The 25,099-nt window shown below is 37.2% G+C and overlaps 5 protein-coding genes across 9 annotated transcripts in view; 4 read left to right on the plus strand and 1 right to left on the minus strand.

Annotated features, from left to right (window-relative positions):
* LOC119990168 (inositol transporter 4-like) overlaps positions 1 to 5,722 on the plus strand; it is a 22,072-nt gene extending 16,350 nt beyond the window's left edge. Inside the window, exon 8 of the mRNA XM_038836028.1 lies at positions 4,252 to 5,722. The gene's annotated coding sequence lies outside the window, so the exon portion shown is untranslated. The remainder of the gene's footprint in view (positions 1 to 4,251) is intronic.
* LOC119990182 (probable LRR receptor-like serine/threonine-protein kinase At1g53430) lies at positions 290 to 4,098 on the plus strand. Its single transcript, XM_038836049.1, has 7 exons — positions 290 to 517; positions 642 to 713; positions 841 to 912; positions 978 to 1,049; positions 1,665 to 1,733; positions 1,847 to 1,915; positions 3,053 to 4,098. Exons 1-7 carry the CDS (start codon positions 354 to 356, stop codon positions 3,057 to 3,059), a joined length of 525 nt encoding a protein of 174 aa, XP_038691977.1. The 5' UTR covers positions 290 to 353; the 3' UTR covers positions 3,060 to 4,098.
* LOC119990165 (disease resistance RPP13-like protein 4) lies at positions 2,942 to 10,150 on the plus strand. 5 transcript variants are annotated; one of them, XM_038836020.1, is made up of 3 exons: positions 2,942 to 3,867; positions 6,447 to 7,095; positions 7,177 to 9,167. In XM_038836020.1, exons 1-3 carry the CDS (start codon positions 3,825 to 3,827, stop codon positions 8,987 to 8,989), a joined length of 2,505 nt encoding a protein of 834 aa, XP_038691948.1. In that variant the 5' UTR covers positions 2,942 to 3,824; the 3' UTR covers positions 8,990 to 9,167. The 5 variants fall into 5 exon arrangements, with proteins under 5 accessions (XP_038691948.1, XP_038691947.1, XP_038691944.1 ...); XM_038836019.1 differs by adding an exon at positions 10,133 to 10,150 and having other exon boundaries at positions 2,943 to 3,867; positions 6,447 to 8,911; XM_038836016.1 differs by having other exon boundaries at positions 2,944 to 3,179; positions 3,276 to 3,867; positions 6,447 to 9,167.
* On the plus strand, positions 10,136 to 18,879 carry LOC119990164 (probable leucine-rich repeat receptor-like serine/threonine-protein kinase At3g14840). The gene is made up of 26 exons (XM_038836015.1): positions 10,136 to 10,228; positions 10,468 to 10,618; positions 10,728 to 10,799; positions 10,894 to 10,965; positions 11,082 to 11,153; positions 11,502 to 11,573; positions 11,689 to 11,760; positions 11,868 to 11,939; positions 12,056 to 12,127; positions 12,557 to 12,631; positions 12,754 to 12,825; positions 12,953 to 13,024; positions 13,090 to 13,161; positions 13,777 to 13,845; positions 13,959 to 14,027; positions 14,889 to 14,966; positions 15,088 to 15,102; positions 15,181 to 15,227; positions 15,403 to 15,761; positions 15,843 to 16,032; positions 16,112 to 16,234; positions 16,341 to 16,456; positions 16,526 to 16,736; positions 17,004 to 17,235; positions 17,397 to 17,547; positions 17,723 to 18,879. Exons 2-26 carry the CDS (start codon positions 10,503 to 10,505, stop codon positions 17,936 to 17,938), a joined length of 2,787 nt encoding a protein of 928 aa, XP_038691943.1. The 5' UTR covers positions 10,136 to 10,228; positions 10,468 to 10,502; the 3' UTR covers positions 17,939 to 18,879.
* Positions 18,604 to 21,296, minus strand: LOC119990172 (tonoplast dicarboxylate transporter). Its single transcript, XM_038836031.1, has 6 exons — positions 20,739 to 21,296; positions 20,068 to 20,545; positions 19,940 to 19,983; positions 19,638 to 19,733; positions 19,055 to 19,565; positions 18,604 to 18,967 (listed from the first exon to the last, which is right to left on the minus strand). The coding sequence occupies exons 1-6, from the start codon at positions 21,183 to 21,185 to the stop codon at positions 18,930 to 18,932; spliced, it is 1,614 nt and encodes a 537-aa protein (XP_038691959.1). The 5' UTR covers positions 21,186 to 21,296; the 3' UTR covers positions 18,604 to 18,929.
* Between the last annotated feature and the right edge of the window lie 3,803 nt (positions 21,297 to 25,099).

Consider the following 25,099-nt stretch of genomic DNA (forward strand, 5'->3'; position numbering starts at 1 on the left):
CTAGAGTATTTGTCAGTTTCTCACTTTTACATATGTTCATGTGCCTTATCTTTAAATTTTTTACAAAGTTAGAAAGGTAAACTGTGATGCAAACAACAAAGGAATAAACATAAACAGAATACGAGAGAAATAGAAAATTTTGTTATGAAGTATAGTTCCATAATGTGTCTATGTAACCACTCATGGATGGTTAATTTTGCTGGGATCGAGTTCTCCAAATGGAGAATTTAAATTCAACTTACCTTGTTGATTCCCGAGATTGACGAAGATGTTTGAGGAGGGCAGGGCAATCCAAGTTCATGAAAATTTACATGATACCAAAGGCATACGGTTGCTTTGTACAAAAATATTGAATGGGGGATTTCAAATCACTTTTGACAAAGAATTCATATGGTCGATTGACCCCAACCATTTGTCCTAATGATACATATGATCAATGCAGCGAGGTAAGTGGGAACAACTTGTCTGGTCCGATACCGGAGTACATTGCAAATAATTGGGTCAATCTCACTCATTTGTGAGTATATTAATTTCATTTCTATTTATACACAGACTCACACACATAACACGTTACATTGAGTTTCTAGTTTCTACGGTCTTTTTATCAATGCTTTACTTCTACAAGGGCCACTCGCTTTCAGGGATCTTTTGGGAAATGAATTTGAAGGACCACTGCCTGCAAAAATATTTTCCATGAAAACTCTAGTGTCCTTGTAAGTGCAGCTCCAGCTGTTGTGATTTTGTTTAATTTTTTTGAATTGTCTATGCTGATTGAAGAACCAAGATTCTCTACAACAGCTGCAGGTTTTTTGAAATTTGTTAGTTGTTTGTTCTTTTTAGGTGGGTTAGTGACCTGAAGAATGCGGGTTTCTCTCTCCCTGAAGATGCAACCTTAGATAATATGGGTTTGCTGTGAGTGATTTTATTTTGAAGTCATTTATGATACCCTACATTCCTATTGAATAATTTTTCTGTAGGATGATAAGGAATAGCTCTGTTAATGGCACCATTCCCAGATGGCTCGGTAGCATGGAAGATTTATATTATTTGTAAGTTCTGCTTTCCTTGTTTTTCCAGTTACATCTTGCCGTCAAAATTTCTGTTTATGTATCTGATTACACTGCAATCTTGTCATAATGACTGAAATATGTTGATTTTACCTTGCAATATATTGAATGGTTGTAGTGGCTTGTTCCTTCACTTTGAAAAGGGAAGGCTAACCATTTAGTCCTTTTGCATAGACCCCTAAGTGCAGCCAGCCACATACTAACTCTCATATTTTTTGAATTTTCTAGTCCACTCTACACTAGTACAAAAATATAGATTCAAGATATCTAACATTGATCAATCTCCTCTTACTTTTGATGGAATCACCTTTATCTATTCATTCTCATCTTAGAACCACCTTTGAATACCTATAGCATTAGCAATATACATGTCTGTGAGATGTTCTGCGCATGTGTGCATGAGGGCCTGTATACATGTTAAATTTACACCTATGTATATTAACCCTTTAACTCCATACTTGGTCAATGTGAAGCTCCGATAACATTCGTGTTCATATTCATTTTAATTGCTTCCCCACTCCTTCCCAAATCTTATTGTCCTTGCTTAGATTGTTGAATCTCAAAATCATTATCCTTTACACTTTTTCTTGATTGCAGGGACTTGAGTTTCAACAACTTAAGTGGTGTTTTGCCGAATACTCTAAGTAACCGAAGTATTGAGAAGATGTATGTGAACCACCTTCTTTAAAACCCACTTTCTGGCTTCTGCTCCTCTTAAGCTATTTTTGCACCAAAAAGGTTACTCTGGAGTTTGGTCTCATTTGTGTTTCTTTGTTTAGATTTCTTATGCATAATCAGCTGAATGGAACAATCCCCAAATGGATTGAGCATACCATCAAGGTTAAGGGGTATGCTTCTATGCCTTGATCCCTACAACTTATTCATGCATCTGAGATTCTGATTCCCTTTTTCTCACCACACAAATTTATGCAAACGTCCTTTGGTACCACCAAAATAAACAGCATGTTTTACCATTTCCTAATTAATCTCTTGCTATTGGACTATGAACAATTTCTACGCTAATACTATATCAGGCGGTCACGAAACATAAAAATCATATATATATATATATATATATATATAAAAGTTGGTTTGAGCTGATGTGCTAAACTGTTCAACTACGTGTGCTTTTTGGTTTTTAGTGTGTGTACATTAAATTGTTCATGTTCTGTCCTGTAAATGACACCGAAATAGAAGGGAAAGCAATGGCAACTGAGGAACAAATTTCATTTTTGTTGAAATCTTGTTCATCATGGTATGAATGTGATATCATTGTTCTTAAGTCAGCCTTCATGAACCATATCTGTTTGCACTTCAGTATGCGGCCAGCCAAATGCTGCTTGATCTCCAACTTCTCTTTCAAAGAGTTTACGAGAAGAACTTAAATCAAAATACTTAATAGCATGGCGATATGGACAGCATCGTTGTGGTAATGGTCGTAATGCCCGAATATACTTATTGGAAGAAAATAAATTTTTTTCACATCTAGATCTAGTGACTTGGAACTAAATGTCATTAATTTAATAACATAGTTATATGTGGTCTCTTCGCTTGGAAGAATTCTGGTTTTACAGAATTCTAAGCTCCCTTTGATTAAGCTTATTCTCATATATGATGTGATATGGCACTTATGATGATCTTTTCTGTTGGTTTTTTTTTTTTTTTTTTTTTCACTCATGAGTTGTACAGAAACATTCCTACATTTCTGTGATTGTCAATCCAGTTAGTTCTTGTTGGTTGAGAAAACCCTTTTTTTGTTTTGAGGAGGAGAAGAAAACTCAATTTGACTCCATGTATTTTTTATTATGCGCACTGTTATCCTGTTTTATCAAATGCAATAAATTACTCTAAACCCTCCAATGGTTGCAGTGCCTTCTATCAAAAAAATCAGCAAGAATCGCTCGCTATATTCGCATACTCCTAGTGTTTATATTCCTCGTCCCCAATTTTTGGCCTTTAAAACATCCCTGTTTGCATTATTGCAGTCCATAAACCATATCGTTTTCGTGGTTCGTTTTCTCTTCCGCCGGTATTCAAACAGTATTTGGCTTTCCAATCTGGAGCCGTTGAAGTTCACGTACTCTACACAAGCTCTATTAGCCACATTCCTCGGTATGTGTAACGTGCTTCTGCTTGTGCCCTCTAAAAATTGTGTCTTGCCTAAAACCCACAAATTCTTTTACGATGAATATCTTTCGGAACTAGCAGGCAGATGTCTGGTTGAAGTTGTGCAGCGTCGAGGTTATGATAGAAGAGTCTACGGTTAGTTGTAAAATGCACGAACTGGTGCGGGATTTGACCATCATGATTGCCAAAGATGAGTCATTTGGCAGCTTTGAAAGAGGCAGACAGAAATGGACACCAGAATGTTGATGGTTTGGAAATGCGATTGAAGCAGTCCAAGGCCAAGGGCTATGTTACTAATGTCAAGCAGTGGAGTTCCCCTCGATAAAAGCATGGAACCTTTCCACCCCACAGTTTTGGATTTGTCGCACAGTAAGCTGCAAAGTTTCGACATAGAAACTTTGGAACCTCTAGATTTTGGTCTTAAGCGGATGCAACAGTCTTGTAAATGTACATCAATCAATCATTAAATTGAAGATGCTGATGCTATTGGATCTAGGATCTTGTGGTCTCGGGTATCTACCTCGAGGAATAGGGAAGCTGTCGCGTCTACAAGAACTATCTGGATTCTAGGTGGTGAGTAGGACTCACAAGACAAGCTGTCAGCAACTGGCTGAGCTACGTGGGCTGAGAATGAATTTAAGTAATGAAAATGCCTTCATTGAGCTATTTGGAGGTAAGCCATTGCTTCAATTTGAAAAAATTTTCATGTCCTGTCAACAAGCCAGGGGTCTGGAGAAAGGACGAGGATTAGGAAATCAGTGATTGAAATAAGGAGTGGGCATCGCCATCTCTTTGGTGTCCTTTGGACATTGTTGCTTTGTGTATGCTTGGCTTGTTATCTATTTGCTAAATTGTTTGCTGTTGTATTTTCAGTTTTAATTATATTGTGTGTGAAGTCTTTCAAGTTGCTTGATCTGCATATGATTTAGATAACATCTATGGTGTTTTACATGTCTGCTATCTGCAGTTTAACCTCTTTCATTGATTGTAAAATTGAGATAATGTATTCTTTGTGGTTTGTCCATTTCATATGGTGACAACCAAAGTCTAACATAAGGAGGGCTACCAAGGTCTAAAATCAGACATCTGCACTTGATACATTGTGTAATTATTGAGCACAAGGGAAAGAAAAATGGCCAAATGTAGTCGACTAGCCGTAGTTCATTCCTCTACTAATGGGTCAAAAACAGAAAAATAACGCAAATAAAGGGGATGGGATTATGAAAGGAGATTGCGATATAAAAAATCACTTGGCAGTTGGTATACTGCAAACAAAAATAAAGAGGACAGAAAATCTTGGTAGCAGCAGGAATTTCATTGGAAGATGGGGAGGTGAACTCAGCTCCATTTTGCTCAAGTGTCTCGTGATATTTTTCATTTGTATGTTTCTTGCCCAAAAAATGGTAGTGTTTCCTGGGACATGATTTATTTGTGAAAATTATTTTTGTATATACCTCCGCTTATCAGAACAGTGTAGCTAGGTCACCAACTCTCAAGCTGTGAGTTTACAGCAAGAACACTTTTTTAAAACCTATGAATTTGAAAATGAAAGAGAACTCACATAAGGGACTCTAAATTATCTTCATTGTGAATTCCTATATAGTTGATTTGTAGTTTCTTACCTTCATTCATATGACCACATTGTTGCAGATTTATGATCTTTACACAAATTTGTTTCTCCTGCCTCTCTCTTTTCATCTACACTTCCCTTTGATAGTTCTAATAATAAGAGAAAGGAAGTATAATTAATGGAAGAGGAAGAGCCACATTATCAAAATTTTTTATTCTCTTATCAAGTTGATTGCAACTTTTGAGTTGAACCTTATGTTAAAGTCTCCTTTCTTTTTCTTCTTCCTCTTCATTTTTTGGTATCTTTCAGAGTGGCAATCTCATGCTGTCAAACATGAGGCTAGAATGTACTGGGGACTAACTCAGGCTACACTGATAGTAGACAATTCACGTATAGGCAAAAATATAACCCTGACTGTCTGACCTGACAAAGGAATGCAAAGCACGCCTCCTTTTACACAATCATACCTTTAGTTGCCTATATAAGTCTCTGAATCAGTGTTCTACTTGCTTCATAATGTTTTCCTGTATTAATTATACGCTAAAGTAAAGCTAGCAAAAGTGGCCTTGGATTTTGCGAAAGCATGGCGACTTTCAAACATCATTTTCACTTTTCCCCCCTATGTTTTGCATTCTTTGCTTACTTTTGGGTCTGTTAAGTTTTGTTGGATTCTTTGCTTAGCTTTGAGCGCTGTTACCAAGTATCACTCTTTTATTGAATGAGATACTTTGCTCTCTCCAATGGTTATTGTGCCTTCTATTCATAAGGAAGAATAAGTTTTGGAATTGGTATGCTTCGTATATTATATAATGTTGAGAATACCATAAACTAATAAAGTATTCTTCTCCCTGTTCGATTTCTATGTCGAGGTTGGAATTGGGGTTCAATTCCTTTTTAATCCAGAGCTGTTGAAGCTTATATACCCTTGGACAGGTCATATCTGCTGCATTCTGGGGTATGTGCTTCTGTTTGAGTCCTTACAGTATGTCTAGTATTGCTAAAATACATTTCTTGCTGTCCTTTTTCGTTGTAATATTAATAAGCCCAATCATACATCATCTTTTGTATAGTTGCTGTATCAGTATCTCCTTGAACTTAATCAGTGTTTAGTAGGTACAGTTTGCAATGCATTGGAACTTGTAATTTGACCTTCCACTGTTTTGCTTCTATCCTGTTATTGATTAATAAGTATTCTTAAACTAACTATATTTAGACAATTACCAAGTATATATGCTTCTGTGCCATAGTAGAACCATTAGCCTCATGAATTATTGGTATAAGATTGAGAAAATTGGATTGGATTGATGATGAATCATTAATTGTAAGATTGCTTCATTGTGATAGAAATGCTAGTATAAGCCAACAGTGAATGATGCCTAAGGTTTGAAGGCTTCATTTTTATTTCCTTACAAATGGCTCAAAAACACTGCTTTCTTCTTTCCAATGCTTTGGGCTTGTTCTTAGCTATTATATTAGCCTTTATTGCTTATTACATCCATTTTCTGCAAGATTGTTATCCATGTCATTTATCTATGTAACTCCATGATCTTGTCTTTCATATCATATGTGAACAAATTATCTAACCGAAGTGAAAAGTGCTTATCTAGAGCTATATTGAAAGATGTAAAGGTTCAGATATAGTTTGAAGTTTTGATTATGAAGCTTGTACATGAGTTTCGCAGGTAAAACTAAAAAGGAGATGTTGGCAATGGATCCCTTAGTTGGAAAACTGGTAGAGATGCTAGTTCAAGATCTCATTACTGAAAGTAAACATGTGTTTCAATATCGTAGTCAGCTTGAGAAATTGGAGGCAGGGCTTCGGAATGTGAAGGCCTGCTTAGCAGACACGCAGAACCTCAAAAGTAATCTGGAGACGCAGAAAGTGACTTTAATGGTTCTGAGAGAACTGATTTATGAAGCTGATGATGTGCTCATAGATGTTATAATCAAAGATGAGTATCAAAAAGCAGACTCTTGCTCTGTCTTCTCACCTTTTGACATAACCTTCAGATACGAAATAGGAAAGAGGTTGAAAGATCTTAATTCAAAAATGGAAATGACAAGCAAAGATTTGACAAGTTTTCTGAGGCCCCAAGAGCCAAGCACTACTGTGCAGCAAGTTGCACGATATTCGTCACAGGATTTTGATTCTTCTGAGATAATTGGACTGGAAAATGATGTCAAGACAATAAAAGAGTGGATTCTTTGGCCAGATGAGGAAATTCTCAAAGTTGGAATTGTGGGGATGGGGGGTTTGGGAAAAACCACGATTGCCCAGAAAGTTATGAATGATAGAGAAGTACGTGGATACTTTGAGAAAATGATTTGGGTGTCAGTCTCTCAAAATTTCGATGAAGAAAGGATCATGAGGAGCATGTTGGAACAATTACAATTAGGACAAGAAGGCTTGGGGTCTGACAAAGGTCAAATGTTGCGAAGGATTCACCAATTACTTGAAGGGAAATCCTTTCTGATTGTTATGGATGATGTCTGGAATATAAACTTTGAATGGTGGAGAAGGCTATCTTCCAATCTACCAACTGCAACTGAGAAAAGTAGTTGCTTCATAGTTACCACTAGAAACGAAGATGTGGCATTTGGGGTTGACAGCTATCGGATCCATCGTCCGAAAGTTCTAAATCCAGAAGAAAGTTGGTCTCTGTTCTCCAAGTTTGCATTTTCAGTAAGAAAAGGAATATGCCCTAATTCCCATTTTGAAAAAGTAGGCAAAGAAATTGTGGAGAAATGCAGGGGACTTCCGCTGGCAATCAAGACCATTGGAGCGTCACTCGCACCAAAAATTCATTCTCTTACAGAGTGGAAGAAAACTCGTGATGATTTTCATGAATTGACTACCAGAGGTCAAACAAGCTCAGTGCTGGCTTCTTTGCAACTGAGCTATGACGAACTCCCTAGTCTTCTAAAGACATTGCTCTTGTGTTTCTCCATATATCCTGAAGACTCGGTGATCCATTCTGAACAGTTAATTCATTGGTGGATTGGAGAGGGCCTTATCCGAAGCACAAACTCAAGAACAGCTACCGAATTGGGCTTTGAATATCTGTCTGAACTAGCAGGCAGATGCCTAGTTGAAGTTGTGCAGCAGCGAGGCTATGACCGAAGAGTCTATAGTTGCAAAATGCATGATTTGGTGCGGGATTTGACCATCATGATTGCTCAAAATGAGTCATTTTGTGGCTTTGAAAGAGGCAGACAAAAATGGACGCCAGATTCACTTTGGTTTGGAATCATTAACGAGGCAGATGCAAATTCCTTGAAAAGCAGTTTGAAGCTCAGAGCATTGTTACTGATGTCAAGAAGTGAAGTTCCACTCCAAAAGTATATGAAGCCTCTCCTTGTGCTTAGAGTTTTGGATCTTTCTCACAGTAAGCTTGAAAATGTCAATATGGAGGAACTCCTGTGCTGGATTTGTTCTCTTAAACGCCTCGCAGTTCTGAATCTAAGTGGCGCAGCAGGCCTTAAAGTACTACCACGTTCAATCAGAAAACTTCGGAACCTCCGGATTTTGGTCTTAAGTGGATGCAACAATCTTGTCAAGCTACACCAATCAATCATTATGTTGAAGATGCTAATGATCTTGGACCTTGGATTTTGCGGTCTTCAGTATCTACCTTGTGGACTGGCTCAGCTATCGCATATGCAGGAACTATCAGGTTTCAAGGTGGTGGGTAAGGCTAACAAGAGAAGCTGTCAGGTCCTTGAGCTTCAGCAATTGACTGAGCTACAAGTCCTGCGATTGAATTTAAGTGATGAAAGTGAACTCTCAGAAGAAGAGGGCACGATTTTCTTGAAGCTTGAGAAACTTAAGGTTCTTGCTATTGATATGGAAGATGTTAAAGTAAAAAATGTCTTACCAATGCTGGATCAACTTACCCCTCCTGCAGGCCTTCAGGAGCTGTATCTTAGACATTACCCTCATAAAACTCTGCCGAAATGGGTTCAACCAGGAAAGCTCCCGAATTTGCAGTATCTTTGCATTGAGAATGGTGACCTTGACAACATCCATCTGAGTCTCAACTCTGAGTCTGTGTGGACTGTTGAAGGTCTGTGTTTGAAGTTCTTGCCAAACCTGGAGCTAGACTGGAAAGACTTGATGCAGAAAATGCCTTTATTAAGTTATTTGGAGGTAAGCCATTGCTTCAATTTGAAAAATTTTCCATGCCCTGTCAACAAGCCAGGGGTCTGGAGAAAGCACCGGGGTTAGGAAATCGGTGATTGAAATAAGGAGGGGGGCATCACCATCTCTGTGATGTCCTCTGGAAATTGTGCTCTGTGTAATATATTTGTTGAGTATTCATATTTTACTGATACTATACTTGGTGTGTAAGGACTTAAAGGTTGCTTGATTTGTATCATAATATGATAACATTGATGTTGTTTTACTTTGTTCTTGTGTATACAGTTTAAATAATTTCATTTCTGTTAAAAAAATTTTGAATTTGATGTTGTTTGTTGGTCGTTCGCATGTGAGTGGCAATGCAATCAATGCAAACAAAATCTATAATAACATTTAGTTGAAATACTGTGGACTGTGGAGGAACAGAAAGCATAAAAAGCAGCCATAGCAATTTTTTCTATAGAATTTTTGTAAACTTGTGAGAGTCTGCCCAAGCGTGATTTGTAATTGATAATTTTTTAATAACTAGGTCTCACAGATCATTTTGTTTGGTTGATTCCCATGAAACAGATTACAGTGTCTTCTGTTAGTTTTGATTATTGGGTTTTCCTTTTTTTTGTTCAACCATGAGAATCACGTTTGATTGTGTTGGATATCAAGGATGCATTTGGTAAAGACAGAGAGGTTGTACTATATCATAATCAGATGAAAAGGGGAAAGCAAAAGAAGTGACCTCTTCAACTTCATATTTAAGTTCTTGTTTCTAATTTTGTCTTGCGTTGTTTGAGTGAATTGCAACCTTCGAATTAATTAAGGGAGAGTATTCTTCTTTTGTTCTTATTCTTTTTTTCTTGCCTTCTTGTTCCTTATATTTTTCCCAAAATGGAAAAGAAAAAGGTTCAAACAGAAAAGTTGAAGCGAATAAACAATACTTGTTTTAGGTGATAAGTAACAATGGAATGCAAGAGCTATACTTTACCTTTAAAAAAGCAAAAGTGGGAGAATAAAGAAATCTTGTATCAATAATCTATAGCTTCCCATAATAGTTAAGGTATCTGAGTTGGCATGTATATAAATGAACCAGCATAATACTGACTATTCACGGAGAGCTACAGTTTCGAGTTTAAAAAAAAATGGTTGAATTGTCTCCAAAAGTCCTTAATAAGCTTGCTCCATCTATCACATTTCTTCTGCTTATGATACTTGATTCTGGATTTTCCCTGAGTTCAGTGACAAGGAGTACTTGCTCGGAGCCATATTGCCTTAAGGGGGGGAATCGCAGTCCGGTAAATTGCACTGAAAAGCATGGACTTCATTGCTATGAAGGTACACTTGTCGTTGTGTATGTTAATTTTTGTTTTCCAGTCACTTGTCTAAGTTTTTATAACACAGTATTCCTTCGTCACTATTAATAAAAATATTGGAGGTGAAGTAGTGTGTTTTATAATGAATCAGGTTACTGATAGCATGATATACATACATGCATTTACTCCTTTACAAATTTAAAAGCTGCCCGTTCAATTTTGACAAATGAATTACTGAATACTTTTGAAATTGGGAGACAGTGAACGCTCTTCAGCATTTTGTGAACGCCTTAAAGATGCATCCGCCACCAGATATCTCGAGCTCATTTTGTGAAACCTCACGTACTGGTAGTGTGAATCTCCATATTCGATGCGTGTGTGGCAATGACCAAATTTGTCACATAACCGAAATGTATGTTACAAAATTATATTCAAGTTCAATGTTAGTGTGTGTATATATATATATGATATGGTTTCTAAGTAAAAGCAGCGAATTTTTTTTTTTTTTTTTTGGGTGACAGAACATGGACTGGCCTAGACCTACAGGGTTCGCTTCATGAAGCATTATCAGGACTTCCATTGCTGCAGAAACTGTTAAGTTTCTAACATATCCACATTAATCCATGAAAACTAAATAGATATATAGAATGTCAGATATAAATATTGCTTATGATCTCACCTCAACAGTGATATGTCCGACAATGATCTTCATGGCACCATTCCTGATATATGGGGAAAGTTGCCTCATTTGCAATATTTGTAAGTTGTTGCTGGAATAATAAATGTTGCTTGTGTTAATAGTGTTCTTGCTTCTTCTTTTTTTTTTTCCTTCCTTTGGACATCTAACAGTTGGTTAAATTTGTGTGAAAAATCAGAGACCTTTCAGATAATCAGTTGATTGGGCCTATACCTCCAAGCTTAGGAAACCTGAAAAATCTAAGTTTACTGTAAGTCCTTTTCGTTCGGTTTTTTTTTTCCTGGTTAATCAGTGGGGAATGGGGAAGGGAAAATCAATATATATACGGCAATATATCGGTACAGCTGAATAGATGCATGGAAGACCACAACGGACATGATTTTTTTTTCTTGATAGTTGGAGGGATCATCTCCTCCATTGTTGGGGTACCAGGTGTGGCTGTGCAGAACATACTGCTGCCCTGGCACTGTAGACATATTCATGGTTCTGTTGTATGATATTCACAGACCTGCTACTACTGACTTTCAGTTATTGTATTAAAATCATATTATGGTCTAAAGTTCCATTCAGTCTAACTGTCTAGCTACACTCTCCATAGTGATCTGTCCTCCAACCTTCTCAGTGGGACCATACCACCACAATTGGGCTCAATCTCCAATCTTTCTGTTTTGTAAGTATCCTTATATTTTAAATCTCGGAAACGGTTTCAGCAAATTTATGCGGGGCAAGGCAGCTTGACTGCAAGAGTTGTTTTTCAATGCATTAATATGTTATCGGTTTTGCAGAGTATTGGGATTAAATCAGTTAGTTGAATCTATTCCTAATGAACTGGGAAACCTGAGGAATGTTCACTTCATGTAAGGAATTTCCCCACCAACTTGAAGTCTCAAGACCACGATTTTTTCCCGCTTTCTACCGGAAGTTCTATATAATACTTATCATGAATGTCATCATTTATATACAGGGATTTAAGCGAGAATCTACTCGCTGGTCAACTCCCAGATGGTTTTAGAAACTTGAAAAGCATCCGGAATTTGTAAGTTCCTAATGTTCCAAAAGCAGCTTGGAATTAAACTGTGATGCAATTAAGATCAGAAGAAGAAAATAAGAATGGTTTGACTAGGAGTCTCTTTTGTTGATCTGTCATTTCAGGTGGTTGTCAGGGAACTTTCTTAATGGCACTTTGCCGGAGAGTTATGCCAATCTCACAACTCTAGAGTATTTGTCAGTTTCTCACTTTTACATATGTTCATGCGCCTTATCTTTAAATTTTTTACAAAGTCAGAGTGGTAAACTGTGATGCAAACAACAAAGGAATCAACATAAACAGAATACGAGAGATAGAAAATTTTGTTATGAAGTATAGTTCCATAATGTGTCTATGTAACTACTCATGGATGGTTAATTTAGCTGGGATCTAGTTCTCCAAATGGAGAATTTAAATTCAACTTACCTTGTTGATTCCCGAGATTGATGAAGATGTCTGAGGAGGGCAGGGCAATCCAAGTTCATGAAAATTTACGTGATACCAAAGGCATACGGTTGCTTTGTACAAAAATATTGAATGGGGGATTTCAAATCACTCTTGACAAAGAATTCATATGGTCGATTGACCCCAAATATTTGTCCTAATGATACATATAATCAATGCAGCGAGGTAAGTGGGAACAACTTGTCTGGTCCGATACCGGAGTACATTGCAAATAATTGGGTCAATCTCACTCATTTGTGAGTATATTAATTTCATTTCTATATATACACAGACACACACATAACACGTTACATTGAGTTTCTAGTTTCTACTGTCTTTTTATATATGCTTTACTTCTACAAGTGCCACATGCTTTCAGGGATCTTTTGGGAAATGAATTTGAAGGACCACTGCCTGCAAAAATATTTTCCATGAAAACTCTAGTGTCCTTGTAAGTGCAGCTCCAGCTGTTGTGATTTTGTTTAATTTTTCCGAATTGTCTAAGCTGATTGAAGAACCAAGATTCTCTACAACACCTGCAGGTTTTTTGAAATTTGTTAGTTGTTTGTTCTTTTTAGGTGGGTTAGTGACCTGAAGAATGCGGGTTTCTCTCTCCCTGAAGATGCAACCTTAGATAATATGGGTTTGCTGTGAGTGATTTTATTTTGACGTCATTTGTGATACCCTACATTCCTATTGAATAATTTTTCTGTAGGATGATAAGGAATAGCTCTGTTAATGGCACCATTCCCAGATGGCTCGGTAGCATGGAAGATTTATATTATTTGTAAGTTCTTCTTTCCTTGTTTTTCCAGTTACATCTTGCCGTCAAAATTTCTGTTTATGTATCTGATTACACTGCAATCTTGTCATAATGACTGAAATATGTTGATTTTACCTTGCAATATATTGAATGGTTGTAGTGGCTTGTTCCTTCACTTTGAAAAGGGAAGGCTAACCATTTAGTCCTTTTGCATAGACCCCTAAGTGCAGCCAGCCGCATACTAACTCTCATATTTTTTGAATTTTCCAGTCCACTCTACACTAGTACAAAAATATAGATTCAAGATATCTAACATTGATCAATCTCCTCTTACTTTTGATGGAATCACCTTTATCTATTCATTCTCATCTTAGAACTACATTTGAATACCTATAGCATTAGCAATATACATGTCTGTGAGATGTTCTGCGCATGTGTGCATGAGGGCCTGTATACATGTTAAAGTTACATCTATGTATATTAACCCTTTAACTCCATACTTGGTCAATGTGAAGCTCCGATAACATTCGTGTTCATATTCATTTTAATTGCTTCCCCACTCCTTCCCAAATCTTATTGTCCTTGCTTAGATTGTTGAATCTCAAAATCATTATCCTTTACACTTTTTCTTGATTGCAGGGACTTGAGTTTCAACAACTTAAGTGGTGTTTTGCCGAATACTCTAAGTAACCGAAGTATTGAGAAGATGTATGTGAACCACCTTCTTTAAAACCCACTTTCTGGCTTCTGCTCCTCTTAAGCTATTTTTGCACCAAAAAGGTTACTCTGGAGTTTGGTCTCATTTGTGTTTCTTTGTTTAGATTTCTTATGCATAATCAGCTGAATGGAACAATCCCCAAATGGATTGAGCATACCATCAAGGTTAAGGGGTATGCTTCTATGCCTTGATCCCTACAACTTATTCATGCATCTGAGATTCTGATTCCCTTTTTCTCACCACACAAATTTATGCAAACGTCCTTTGGTACCACCAAAATAAACAGCATGTTTTACCATTTCCTAATTAATCTCTTGCTATTGGACTATGAACAATTTCTACGCTAATACTATATCAGGCGGTCACGAAACATAAAAATCATATATATATATATATATAAGTTGGTTTGAGCCGATGTGCTAAACTGTTCAACTACGTGTGCTTTTTGGTTTTTAGTGTGTGTACATTAAATTGTTCATGTTCTGTCCTGTAAATGACACCAAAATAGAAGGGAAAGCAATGGCAACTGAGGAACAAATTTCATTTTTGTTGAAATCTTGTTCATCATGGTATGAATGTGATATCATTGTTCTTAAGTCAGCCTTCATGAACCATATCTGTTTGCACTTCAGTATGCAGCCAGCCAAATGCTGCTTGATCTCCAACTTCTCTTTCAAAGAGTTTACGAGAAGAACTTAAATCAAAATACTTAATAGCATGGTGATATGGACAGCATCGTTGTGGTAATGGTCGTAATGCCGAAGATACTTATTGGAAGAAAATAAATTTCTTTCACATCTAGATCTAGTGACTTGGAACTAAATGTCATTAATTTAATAACATAGTTATATGTGGTCTCTTCTCTTGGAAGAATTCTGTTTTTACAGAATTCTAAGCTCCCTTTGATTAAGCTTATTCTCATATATGATGTGAAATGGCATTTATGATGATTTGTTCTGTTTTTTTTTTTTTTTTGTTCGCTCATGAGTTGTACAGAAACATTCCTACATTTCTGTGAATGGTCATCTTGCAGGGATCTTTCATATAATAATTTTCTAAATGTAACTGGTTTATCAAATCCAAAGACTCCACTAGGGAAAAAGATAAAAATGTAAGAAATGTCTCCTTTCCTATTTTGATCAATGGCATTTTCTTGCATTAATACTTCAAATCTCACTTGCGAGCATATGTTTTCTGTGGTCTTGGTTGTGTCCTGCTGCTGCTCTTCCCAGTGAACCACTCAACAGGTATGTTTTTATATCCTCTTTATCTGCAACCAATGAAATGGACAATTTATGTTTCATAACCCTGCTTTTGTTTTATAGGGAATCCTTAAAGGAGAGAATGAAAAGTAAATGTCCTAAACCCAAGTGTAGGTTCTCTCTCCCTCCAAAGTCTATGCAATGGACAGTATTTTATTGGCACATTTGTAGACACCAAGTAGTAAACTTATTTTTAATCGGTGCTTCATATAAGTCTTGTATGGACATTCTCATCATATCACAGTTTTAGGATGGCTTTTTTTTTTTTAACTCCATTTCTTGCAGATAATTCCTTGTTCATAAATTGTGGAGGTCCTGAAACAACTTTCCAAGGGAAACACTATGAGGCGGATAATTCAACAGACAATTTTTACACAAGTCCAAATGGGAATTGGGCTTACAGTTTTTCTGGGGAGTTTTCGTCAGGAACCAGAGATTACATAGAGAACTTATCATGTGCCATCTCTGTCCCTGAGGCACATATATATGAGGATTCTCGCATAGCTCCTGTCTCGCTAACATATTATGCCCTCTGCTTACATAATGGCCTCTATAATGTGACACTTCATTTTGCCGAAAATGTATACACAAAGAGTGAAGACCATAGCATTTTGGGGAAACGGACATTCGATGTCTATATCCAGGTCATTTTTTAACTTCAATCATTGAAGCTATTTTCCTAACTACCATACGCATCATCTAAGGAAATATTTTATTTGATACAGGGTGACAGAAAATTGCGAGATTACCGCCCAAAAAAGAGCCTAAATTATACAAAATCACGGAAGGCAAATTTTTCAGTTTCAGTTGATGACAATCTATTGGAAATACACCTCTTCTGGGCAGGAAAAGGATCCATATATAACCCACCTTATCTCAATGGACCTCTTATATCAGCTATTTCTGTAATTCCAGGTTAGAATTTACGCTTTTTTTTTTCTTTTTTTATTACTCACTTCTTGACCTTATGAAACAATTTGCCTCTTTTATTCAGAATTCAAAACCAAACAATCTCCTTTAAAAATAGGGGGGATTGCAGCTGCTTCTCTATTTGTTCTTCTAGTGATTTTTCTCATCATCTGGCTAATGGTGTGGCGGAGAGACAGAGAGTTGTCTGGTGAGATTATATGCGAAGTTACAACCATCTTACCAAAAAAAAGTTTCCTCTTTCATAATAATTTGAGGATAACTATTGATTAACGTACTTCTTTGATCGTATATAGCAAAGCGTATTAACATCGAAGGCAGATATTTTTCCATCAAAGAGATCAAAAAAGCCACAAGCAATTTTAGCCAGGAAATGCAGATTGGCAGTGGGGATTCTGCTAAAGTATACAAGGTCAAATTATGTCTCTAATGTATTATCTATTTTTGTTACCATATGCTTCTAATATTTGAACAATCGCAGGCTCAATTGACAGATGAAATTGTTGTAGCAGTGAAGAAGCTATCCCCTAGAACAAAGGAAGCCATTCGTTTCTCCCAGGAAGATATTAATACTTTAAAGTCCTTTGAACATGAGAACGTAGTTAAATTTTATGGTGCATATTCCAAAAAAGACCTACATTTGATAATCTACGAATACATGGAGCGCGGTTCACTCCAAGATGTCTTGTTCGGTATTTTCTTTAATTTCATTATTATATAAGCCCAGTTTGTTAATTTATCCATTTGCCTCGTTTCCTCATTCTAGCATCAAACTATCCAGATTTAATGTGTCCATTTTGATGTGTCTAAACTGTGTAGGCTGCTGCATGGTATTAAATAGATGGTCTGATGATTTTTATGGCATTTGCTTACGTGCAAATTAACTATAAGCGTTAAACTTTCTTATCTTGTTTTAACTCTGACAAAGCTGTATTAAGTGGCGACTTGGAAATTTGCAGACTCAAGTTTTACTTGGAAAGAACAATATATTATTTGCCTGGGAACAGCAGAGGGTTTGAAGTATCTACACGAGAAGACACCTTATCATGGAAAAGTTAAAGACAGCCAGATTTTGCTTGCTGGAACTTCAGATGACAGTACTTTTAAGGTCAAGATATCCGACTTCTGGTTGACAAACCTGTCTCGGATGGAGGACATATTTATGGTCGAGGTGCCTGAAGAAAAGAAATAGTAAGCATCACACTATAAATTCTTCACTTTCTCAAAATTTTAATTTTTAAGAACATACAATGTGCACAAGAGTTGGTTCAATACATAGTACTTCTGGTGTTCTATCAACCAAAACTGATATGGCCTAGTTGTCACTCGTAATGGTTCATTTCTTGATGTAGCTCAAGAGTGCCCCCTGAGGTGGCGACACTCAGAAAAACAATAACAAGCAAGGTTGATGTTTACAACTATGGGCTTGTTCTGCTTGAAATTATCAGCAGGAAGAGGCTCGAGTACGAAGAAAATGCACAAAGTGTGTATCTAGTGAGTCTGGTAAGAGACAGTTGCTGATGACATAATGCGTTATGTTCTTATGTAGTTGACTAAACCAAATGCAAGTGTGACGAAACTTTATTTTCAAGATTATACACACACACACATATAGATGACAGATGTTATAATCCTTTTGTCAAGGTGGCAGCTAATAATTTACCATAAACACGCACAGGCTTATGAATTGCAAGAGAAGCAAAGGCTTGACCATTTGATTGATAGAACACCAGAAGGATTGAACATGAAACAAGCCAAAATCATCTTGGAGCTGGCAATGGTGTGCATCAGGCAAGTACCAACACTCAGGCCTACCATGCCCGACGTTGTTACCGTACTCAAAGGAGAGAGAAGTGTAGAGCAGATTAAAAAAGCCATCATTGGCTCAACTTGATTTGTAGTCTTGGTTTTGTGGGTTCAGCTGGGGTTCATGTCTCTTTCTTCTGTTTAAAGCATTGGAGCTTTCCTTGTGTTTAATACAACTCTGGTTAATGTTTCTAATTTGTGTTGTTAAGTTGGTTTAGTGAGTCTTGTCTTGTATTAGTGTTAACGTTGTTTAAGTTGGTCATTTTTGTGTTTGACTATTTGTATTTGTATTTGTTTGGCTGGAGTCTTGTAGTGTTAAATAAAAAGAAGATCAGTTTTAGAGACAGAAAGCTATTTTCTGGAACTTTTCTTTGTATCTTCATCAATTGCTCTGTTTTGATAGCTGGAACTGCAAGGTTATTTGTTGGTTTTAAGTGCTTTTGGAATCTACAGTGGTATACTATCGGAGCATTCTTCTTGGTGGACTTGTGATGCGAGAGGAGGAGAATCTACAGCTCGAGAGTTTTTGAAGAAGCTCAAGGTCATGTCAGCCTCATCTCCACCTTCTCCGCGCGTCTTCAACGGTGAGGGCTACGATTTTTCATGTGTAAAAATGAAAGCTTTTCTCGTGGCTCACAACCAGCGGGAGGGTACGAATGCAAAATGGGTAATGGAGTTTGAGGGGGTTATTGAAAAGTTTTCAAATATCAGATGTCTACATCGTCAGCAGCAAAGCCTACGAAAATGCATGGATTGGATTCTCACAGGTGCTTGTTCTATTTCTGGCCCAGTGGCCCAACTTTTAATGAAGATCCATATTCAATCTAATCTTGGCCCAACTTTAAGATGGCCGAAAAACAAGAGCCTAGAAAGTAGAAATCTCTATGCTCCTCCTTCGTCAACCAAAGCAACCTTTTCTTCCTTCTTAAACTCCTCTAATCCTTACATGGTATAATGTACAAATTCGAACTTTCTACCATTCATAAAAGTGAGAAAATATGCATTAATTCCAAAACTCTTTAACCGGTGAATTGCAGTCGTCGTTTGAGCATCTGAAGCTTCTGAAAACAAAACAGCAATTACTGAACAACTTCAATACTCCCAAAGACATAAGCCCCTGCAATATCCAAATGTTGTCAAAATCACACCACCATCAAAATTAAAGAATGAATAATACACAGAGAGAGAGAGAGTATATATTTACCAAGTGTAGGCATTAGAAGGGAAAGTGCTGCAATGCCAAAAATCTTAAGAGGCAAACCAATCTTGATCATGTCTTTAATCTCAATATGTCCAGTGCTGAACCCAACAATATTGGAAGGGGTTCCTGTTGGGAGCAAGAAAGAAAACTGAGCTCCAATGGCTCCAGGGACCATAAGAAGTAGTGGGTGGAGATTCATGGTCTGGGCTATTTGAATAAGCAGAGGAACAACGAGAGTTGTTGTTGCATTGTTTGATGTGAATTCAGTGATGCTGGCACTTATGAGACAAACAATAGGTGCAATGGCTAGGTATGGTGCCTGCTCTAAGAAGTCCAATGATTTTGAAAGAATATCAGCAAGTCCACTACTCCTGACTCCATCAGCTATTGCAAAACCAGCTCCTAGAAGTAATATTATGTTCCATGGTAGCTTCTTGCACTTGTTCCAGTCCATCAGTTTCTCCCCCTTTTGCTTCATGTTTGGAATTATGAACAATAGTGTTGCCATCAAAACCTACATCAAGAAATAATAGCATTACACTCAATTCAAACAAATCACCCAATTAGACAAGTCATTAGCACTTACACTGGCAGTTCCATCACCAGCTCTGTCATTGAACAGAATTCCCCATCCAGGAATGTCATCTGTTATGCTCCTTGTCATCCATAATACTACCAGCATCTGCACCCAACTCTCCCTTATCATTAATCATGTCATTCATATCTTAAGAATAATCTTACGCATTTCAGTATTTTTTTTGTTCCAACTATCTTAAATATTGAGATGGACGCATACGATTTCACATGGATCAACACTGGGATCTTTGCTTTTTTATATCTTAAACAACTTGAAATTGACACAACAATCACAAGATTTAGTTCACTCACCCCAAACACTGCTAATACCATCTTCTCGGCAAAGGCCATGGGACCTAGATGCATGCAACAAATTGAGGTTAAATCAATCAAAATTGGCAATGGTTAGTCTATTGGTGTTGGGTGATGTTAGTCCTTACCTAACAATTCAAGCTCTCTCTTCAAATGGGCTCTGTCCAAGTAAAGAGAGAGAACCTGGGCTGACCCTCTTGAGCAGTATAACAAACAGAGTATACCCCACAAAGCTATGAAAATCAAGACTGCCAATGGAAACCCAAAAAAAAACCATGTGCTGAAGCTTATGGGGTTGGCCAGTGGGAAATAGCTCTTCCACATCCCAACCAATATCAAGTTGACACCTGTCCCCGTCAGCGTGCTCATCCCTCCTACTGCCGCAGAGTATGTCACCCCCAACACAACTGCCCTGCAGAACTTACCAACCGCGTCTGACTGCGTGGGACCCGTCGGGAGCCGCTGTAGGATACCCGTCGCCACTGGCATCATCATCATCGCCGCCGCCACGTTGTGCATCCACATGCTGACGAACGCCGTCGTGGCACAGATCCCCAGGAGCAGGAGCGGTGGGTTCACCGGGTCGCCGCAGAACAAGTATGTCATCTGTGAGGAACCCACATATGGAATATTCAAATTCTTGTCATTTATCAAGAAATTTCCAATCATTATCGACAAAAACGACTACAGTTTTAACGATCTAGCTGTATGTACATCTAACCATTCAATTTTGCCAAAAAAAAAAAAAAAAAACAGAGTAATTACTTGAAATGAATGAATCATAGGAATTAAAACTCACATTCAAGGCCAATCTTCTGTGAATGTTGTAATGCTCAACAGCGAGAGCTAAAATGAAGCTACCAAGAACAAGAGCAATCACATCATCCATAAACGACTTGGCAACGCTGTCCGCGGAGGCGATTCCGAAGAGAGGGAAGAGAAAAAGCAGAGACATGGAGGTGATCGGCATAGGAATGGCCTCCGTCACCCACCAAGCAAAGACCCAAGCAAGTACTGCCAGCATGTTCCGGCTAGTCGTCGGAGCACCCTCCAATTTGACACATAAGCATATAACTGCGCACAAAAGCGGTCCTAAGAGGATATACATGTTATTTGGTGTGAAAAGGGATGTAATTAGAGATGGACGGGAGCTGGAGGTCGAGCTTGGTGAGCGTTGGATGATCTGATCATGGATGGGGAGAAGTGGGGTCTTGGTGTCATCATGAACGGAACGATCACCGTCCATTATGGTGATTATGGGTGGAGAGGATTCAAGATGATGAAAATACAATGGAGTTTCAGGTGTCTGAGAGATTAAATTAGACAACACTAAAGACTCGCAGGTTTTTATAGAGGCGTGAAGAGGCGGAAGGAGTGTACAACTTTAATTTCTGTTTGTATGGTTATTTATTTATTTGAATTTTCAGACAAAAGGGGATGTTCCGGTTCTGTTTCTGGTGAATATTTTATCGTTAGTTAGGGCGGGCCCAAATGAAAGAGATAGGCCCTACATCCAGGAAATGATGCCACGTGGGTATCCCTATCTCAATTATTAGTATTTTTTTAACTCCTTTTGCCACCAATCATGAACCAACCAGCTCATCCTAAATAATTTTTGACTTTTTCCTAAAGTTGAAATTATTATTCTTAAATTCACTTGATTACTATAAATTACTAGATATACGGATTAGTATTTGCATAATTGCATGGATGAAGTTTGGGGAGGATAAGGTTTGGGGAGGATGAGGTTTGGAGAGTTGAGTCATAAATTTGAGTTCTACCTTATTTGTTTTGAACAATTCCCCAAAAAAAGAAAAGAAAAATCGCTATGATTAGGCTGCCACGTAAGCCTTTATGTTAACCTGCTTTTTATAAATGAAAATTAAGGGCTAGCATTGTTTAATGAACTAATTAACGAGACCAATGATGGACTATTGTTAAATCACTATGATGATTAGCCAGTCACTAGCCTTCGAGTCACTATGAGCAATATCATTGTGGTTATGAGTTGAGTTTTGACCCAATTTATTTTGTTGTCAAGTGAAAAATTTATGTGCATGCAAGTTTGACGACTCAAGTCTCAAGTTTAGGTACATATCGATATCCAAATGACAAGTTTGTATGATGACATGCAAATCTTTATATTATCTTGTTCTTATAAAATGAAAATAATAAGACCAATAATGGAGTATTTTATATTGCTGGATTTAGTTGATTGGTCACAATACCATCTTTCATATCCAGTAATGTGGGAGGAGATTGTGGTCTTTCTCTAAGCTCAATAATGGTCTATCAATAACAAAATTCCAAATCAGCAACATGATATGCCACGCTAGCTTAGCAAATCATATATTGAGACGTGTGTGGACTATTTTTGAGGAGAGATCAATAATGCTAGACACTTGGCCTAATTGGAGGGCCCCCAATTTGTTGGAATTGATTGGCAGCACTCCTCCCTCCCCCATTTGTTGGAATTCATTGACAGTACTCCCTCCCTCCATTATGAGGTGGAGGAAAGGAACCTTCCTCTTCCTCCAACTTCTAATCACATGGATATTTCTAATTAATTACTCTAAAATTGACACTAATCATTCATAGTGATCCAGTTAGTCGGATTAGAAATAGATTGTTAAATATTTTGATATATAAAATAGGTAAGAATAGTCCTAATGACTTGTCATATTTTGGCTGATTACATTGATACTATCACTAGCTAATCAATCAGATTGGTGATATATATATCTACTCCTTCCGTAAATGTTGTAATGGCTCAACAACGAGGAGCCACTTTGAGTTGTTTGTGATTCTGAAACAAACCCCTACAGCGAGAGAAAAGCTATGAATAACAATTGAGTAAATGTTGTTTGTGATCACTGATAGATAGTCTATATTGGAATTCAGTCATTTAAAATTCAAACGCTGTAAAATGATAACTGATTTTACCAAATTGTTCCACAATCGGATTTTATTGAGTCTTGGTTCGTCAATGTGCTTACCTAACATTTTAATCAAACCGTAAATGTTTAAATAATGACATGATAGTATGAATATCTTATTCAAGGAAAAAAAAATGAGATGAAAGTGAAAAAACACTTTTGGATCCTTACAACTTTTTTTCCTTCGTAAGTCGTAGAACAAATTCATCTTCGTATGAGATACCCATGTTACAACCAAAGATTAACCACAAGTTGCAGTAGCTAAGGATCACTAAACCAAAAACCCACAGCTCCTCTCACCATAATTGTTGTAGCGAGAAGTTGGAGAGATGCATAGTTGTCGTTTCCTTGAGTAGGGACATCATTTAGCTCTTGGGCCAACGATTGTCCCCCATTCAAAATTACTTCTGGATTGGGCAGCCTAACCCTAGGCTTTGAGCTGGCATGGACTCTATTTCTGGGGCCAGGCTTGAAGCCCAACATTGGAGAACATCCCGTAATAATTTTGCAGTTAAGCATGCTTCTGTAAAAGTATTATTGGGATGAGTGAACTGTCAGGGAACTAAAAAAACTTTCAGACAAGATATAACCCAGCAACTAACAGGCAAGGCTGCCACGTAATACCACTTATGATCTTTGTTCTTGGGTTTTGTCCATGTTTTGATATAACATAGTATGACAAGAGCAGTATGGCCACTTGTGCTCTTTGTTCTTGGGTTTTGTCCATGTTTTGACATAGCATAGTATGTTACTATTTATTTTTGTTCTTTACCATAAATGTTATTGAAGAATACTTTGCTAGAAATAAAAAGATGTATGTAATAGTTAATCAGATAAACTGAGAGAGGCATCTCTAGCCCTATTGTTTCTCATCTACTTTTGACAAAAGCTATTATATAATTAGGTGCCCAGTTTTGTACTCAGAATATGAAAGCCATTGAAGGATACCAGTACCCATTACCAGGTACAGTTGATTGCTAAAAGACATTGAAGGATACCAGTACCCATTACCGGGTACACTTGATCATTGGTAAAAGACATAGCAATGGACGAAAAATGTGTAAAGAACAAACAAGACAGAGACTCGTGAAGTGGGAGGGAAATAATGTAACTTCAAGTAGTAGCTGCTAGTGGTGGACAAGCGTCAGAGGAAAGTGATCTTGTGTACATGTAGAAATGTAGGATCCATCACTTTACTTGGATTCTGAATAGGTGCATCCAAGGGCGGAACCAGGAATTCAGGTTAGGGGGACTGTTAAAAGTTGGTGGAGGTCCGCTACCCCTTGAATTTTTTTTGAGGCTATTTACATTACATCTATTTAATTGATAGTACAAGTTACTGAAATTAATTTATTAGACATTTAGGCTTATTGTTAGTTGAGAGTCTTGAGACGAACTTACGAAGCAATACCGTTACACACTTGCACCAACGAAGGAGAGTATGTACGGAGTGTGTTTTTTTTAGGTGGCTAAGTGTATATTTAGGTATGAACCTGTATATAATTGTATTTTTATTTATTTATGTATAATTATATTAGTATATATCTATACGTATATGTATGTATGCATGCATGTATCCATATATATGTGTATATATGTGCATGTATATATGTGTATATACAGAAATTCTCCTATGTGGACCAAAAGTGTGGACCAAGTTTGTGGACTTGTTTTTCAACCATAGATGTGGTGGGCCCCATAATAAATGTGTGGCCCCCACTTATGTTTTGATTGATTACAACCATTGGATTTTGGTCCACAAACTTGGTCCACACTTTTGGTCCACATAGGAGAATTCCTGTGTGTATATATATGTAAGTATATATATATAATTACCAAACATTTGGGGGGACTACAGCCTAGTGTAGTCCCCCCTAAATCAGTGTAGTCCCCCCTAAATCCGCCCTTGGGTGCATCTAAATACACATATCTTTTTGTTAAATAGTGTGGATTCTGAATAGGTGCATGTGTACTCATTGTTTCACAATTCATTGATTTGATTGCATTTTATTTTTTACTAAATCCACTTCAAAATATTCCACATTTTGTATTTTTCCTTGAGCCATTTTCTTTTTTCAATTTGTTGTGCTTAATTTCTTAATGAACTATACGGAATTAATACTATAATAACAAATAAAATGCATTGACTCAAAAAAGTCAATTTATTGAGAGAAAGGTATGGGAATAGAATCAGTGTACCATTTTGGTGCATCAAAAAAGAATT

The sequence above is a fragment of the Tripterygium wilfordii genome, chromosome 21 (assembly GCF_013401445.1).
Source record: "Tripterygium wilfordii isolate XIE 37 chromosome 21, ASM1340144v1, whole genome shotgun sequence".
Lineage (NCBI taxonomy): Eukaryota > Viridiplantae > Streptophyta > Magnoliopsida > Celastrales > Celastraceae > Tripterygium > Tripterygium wilfordii.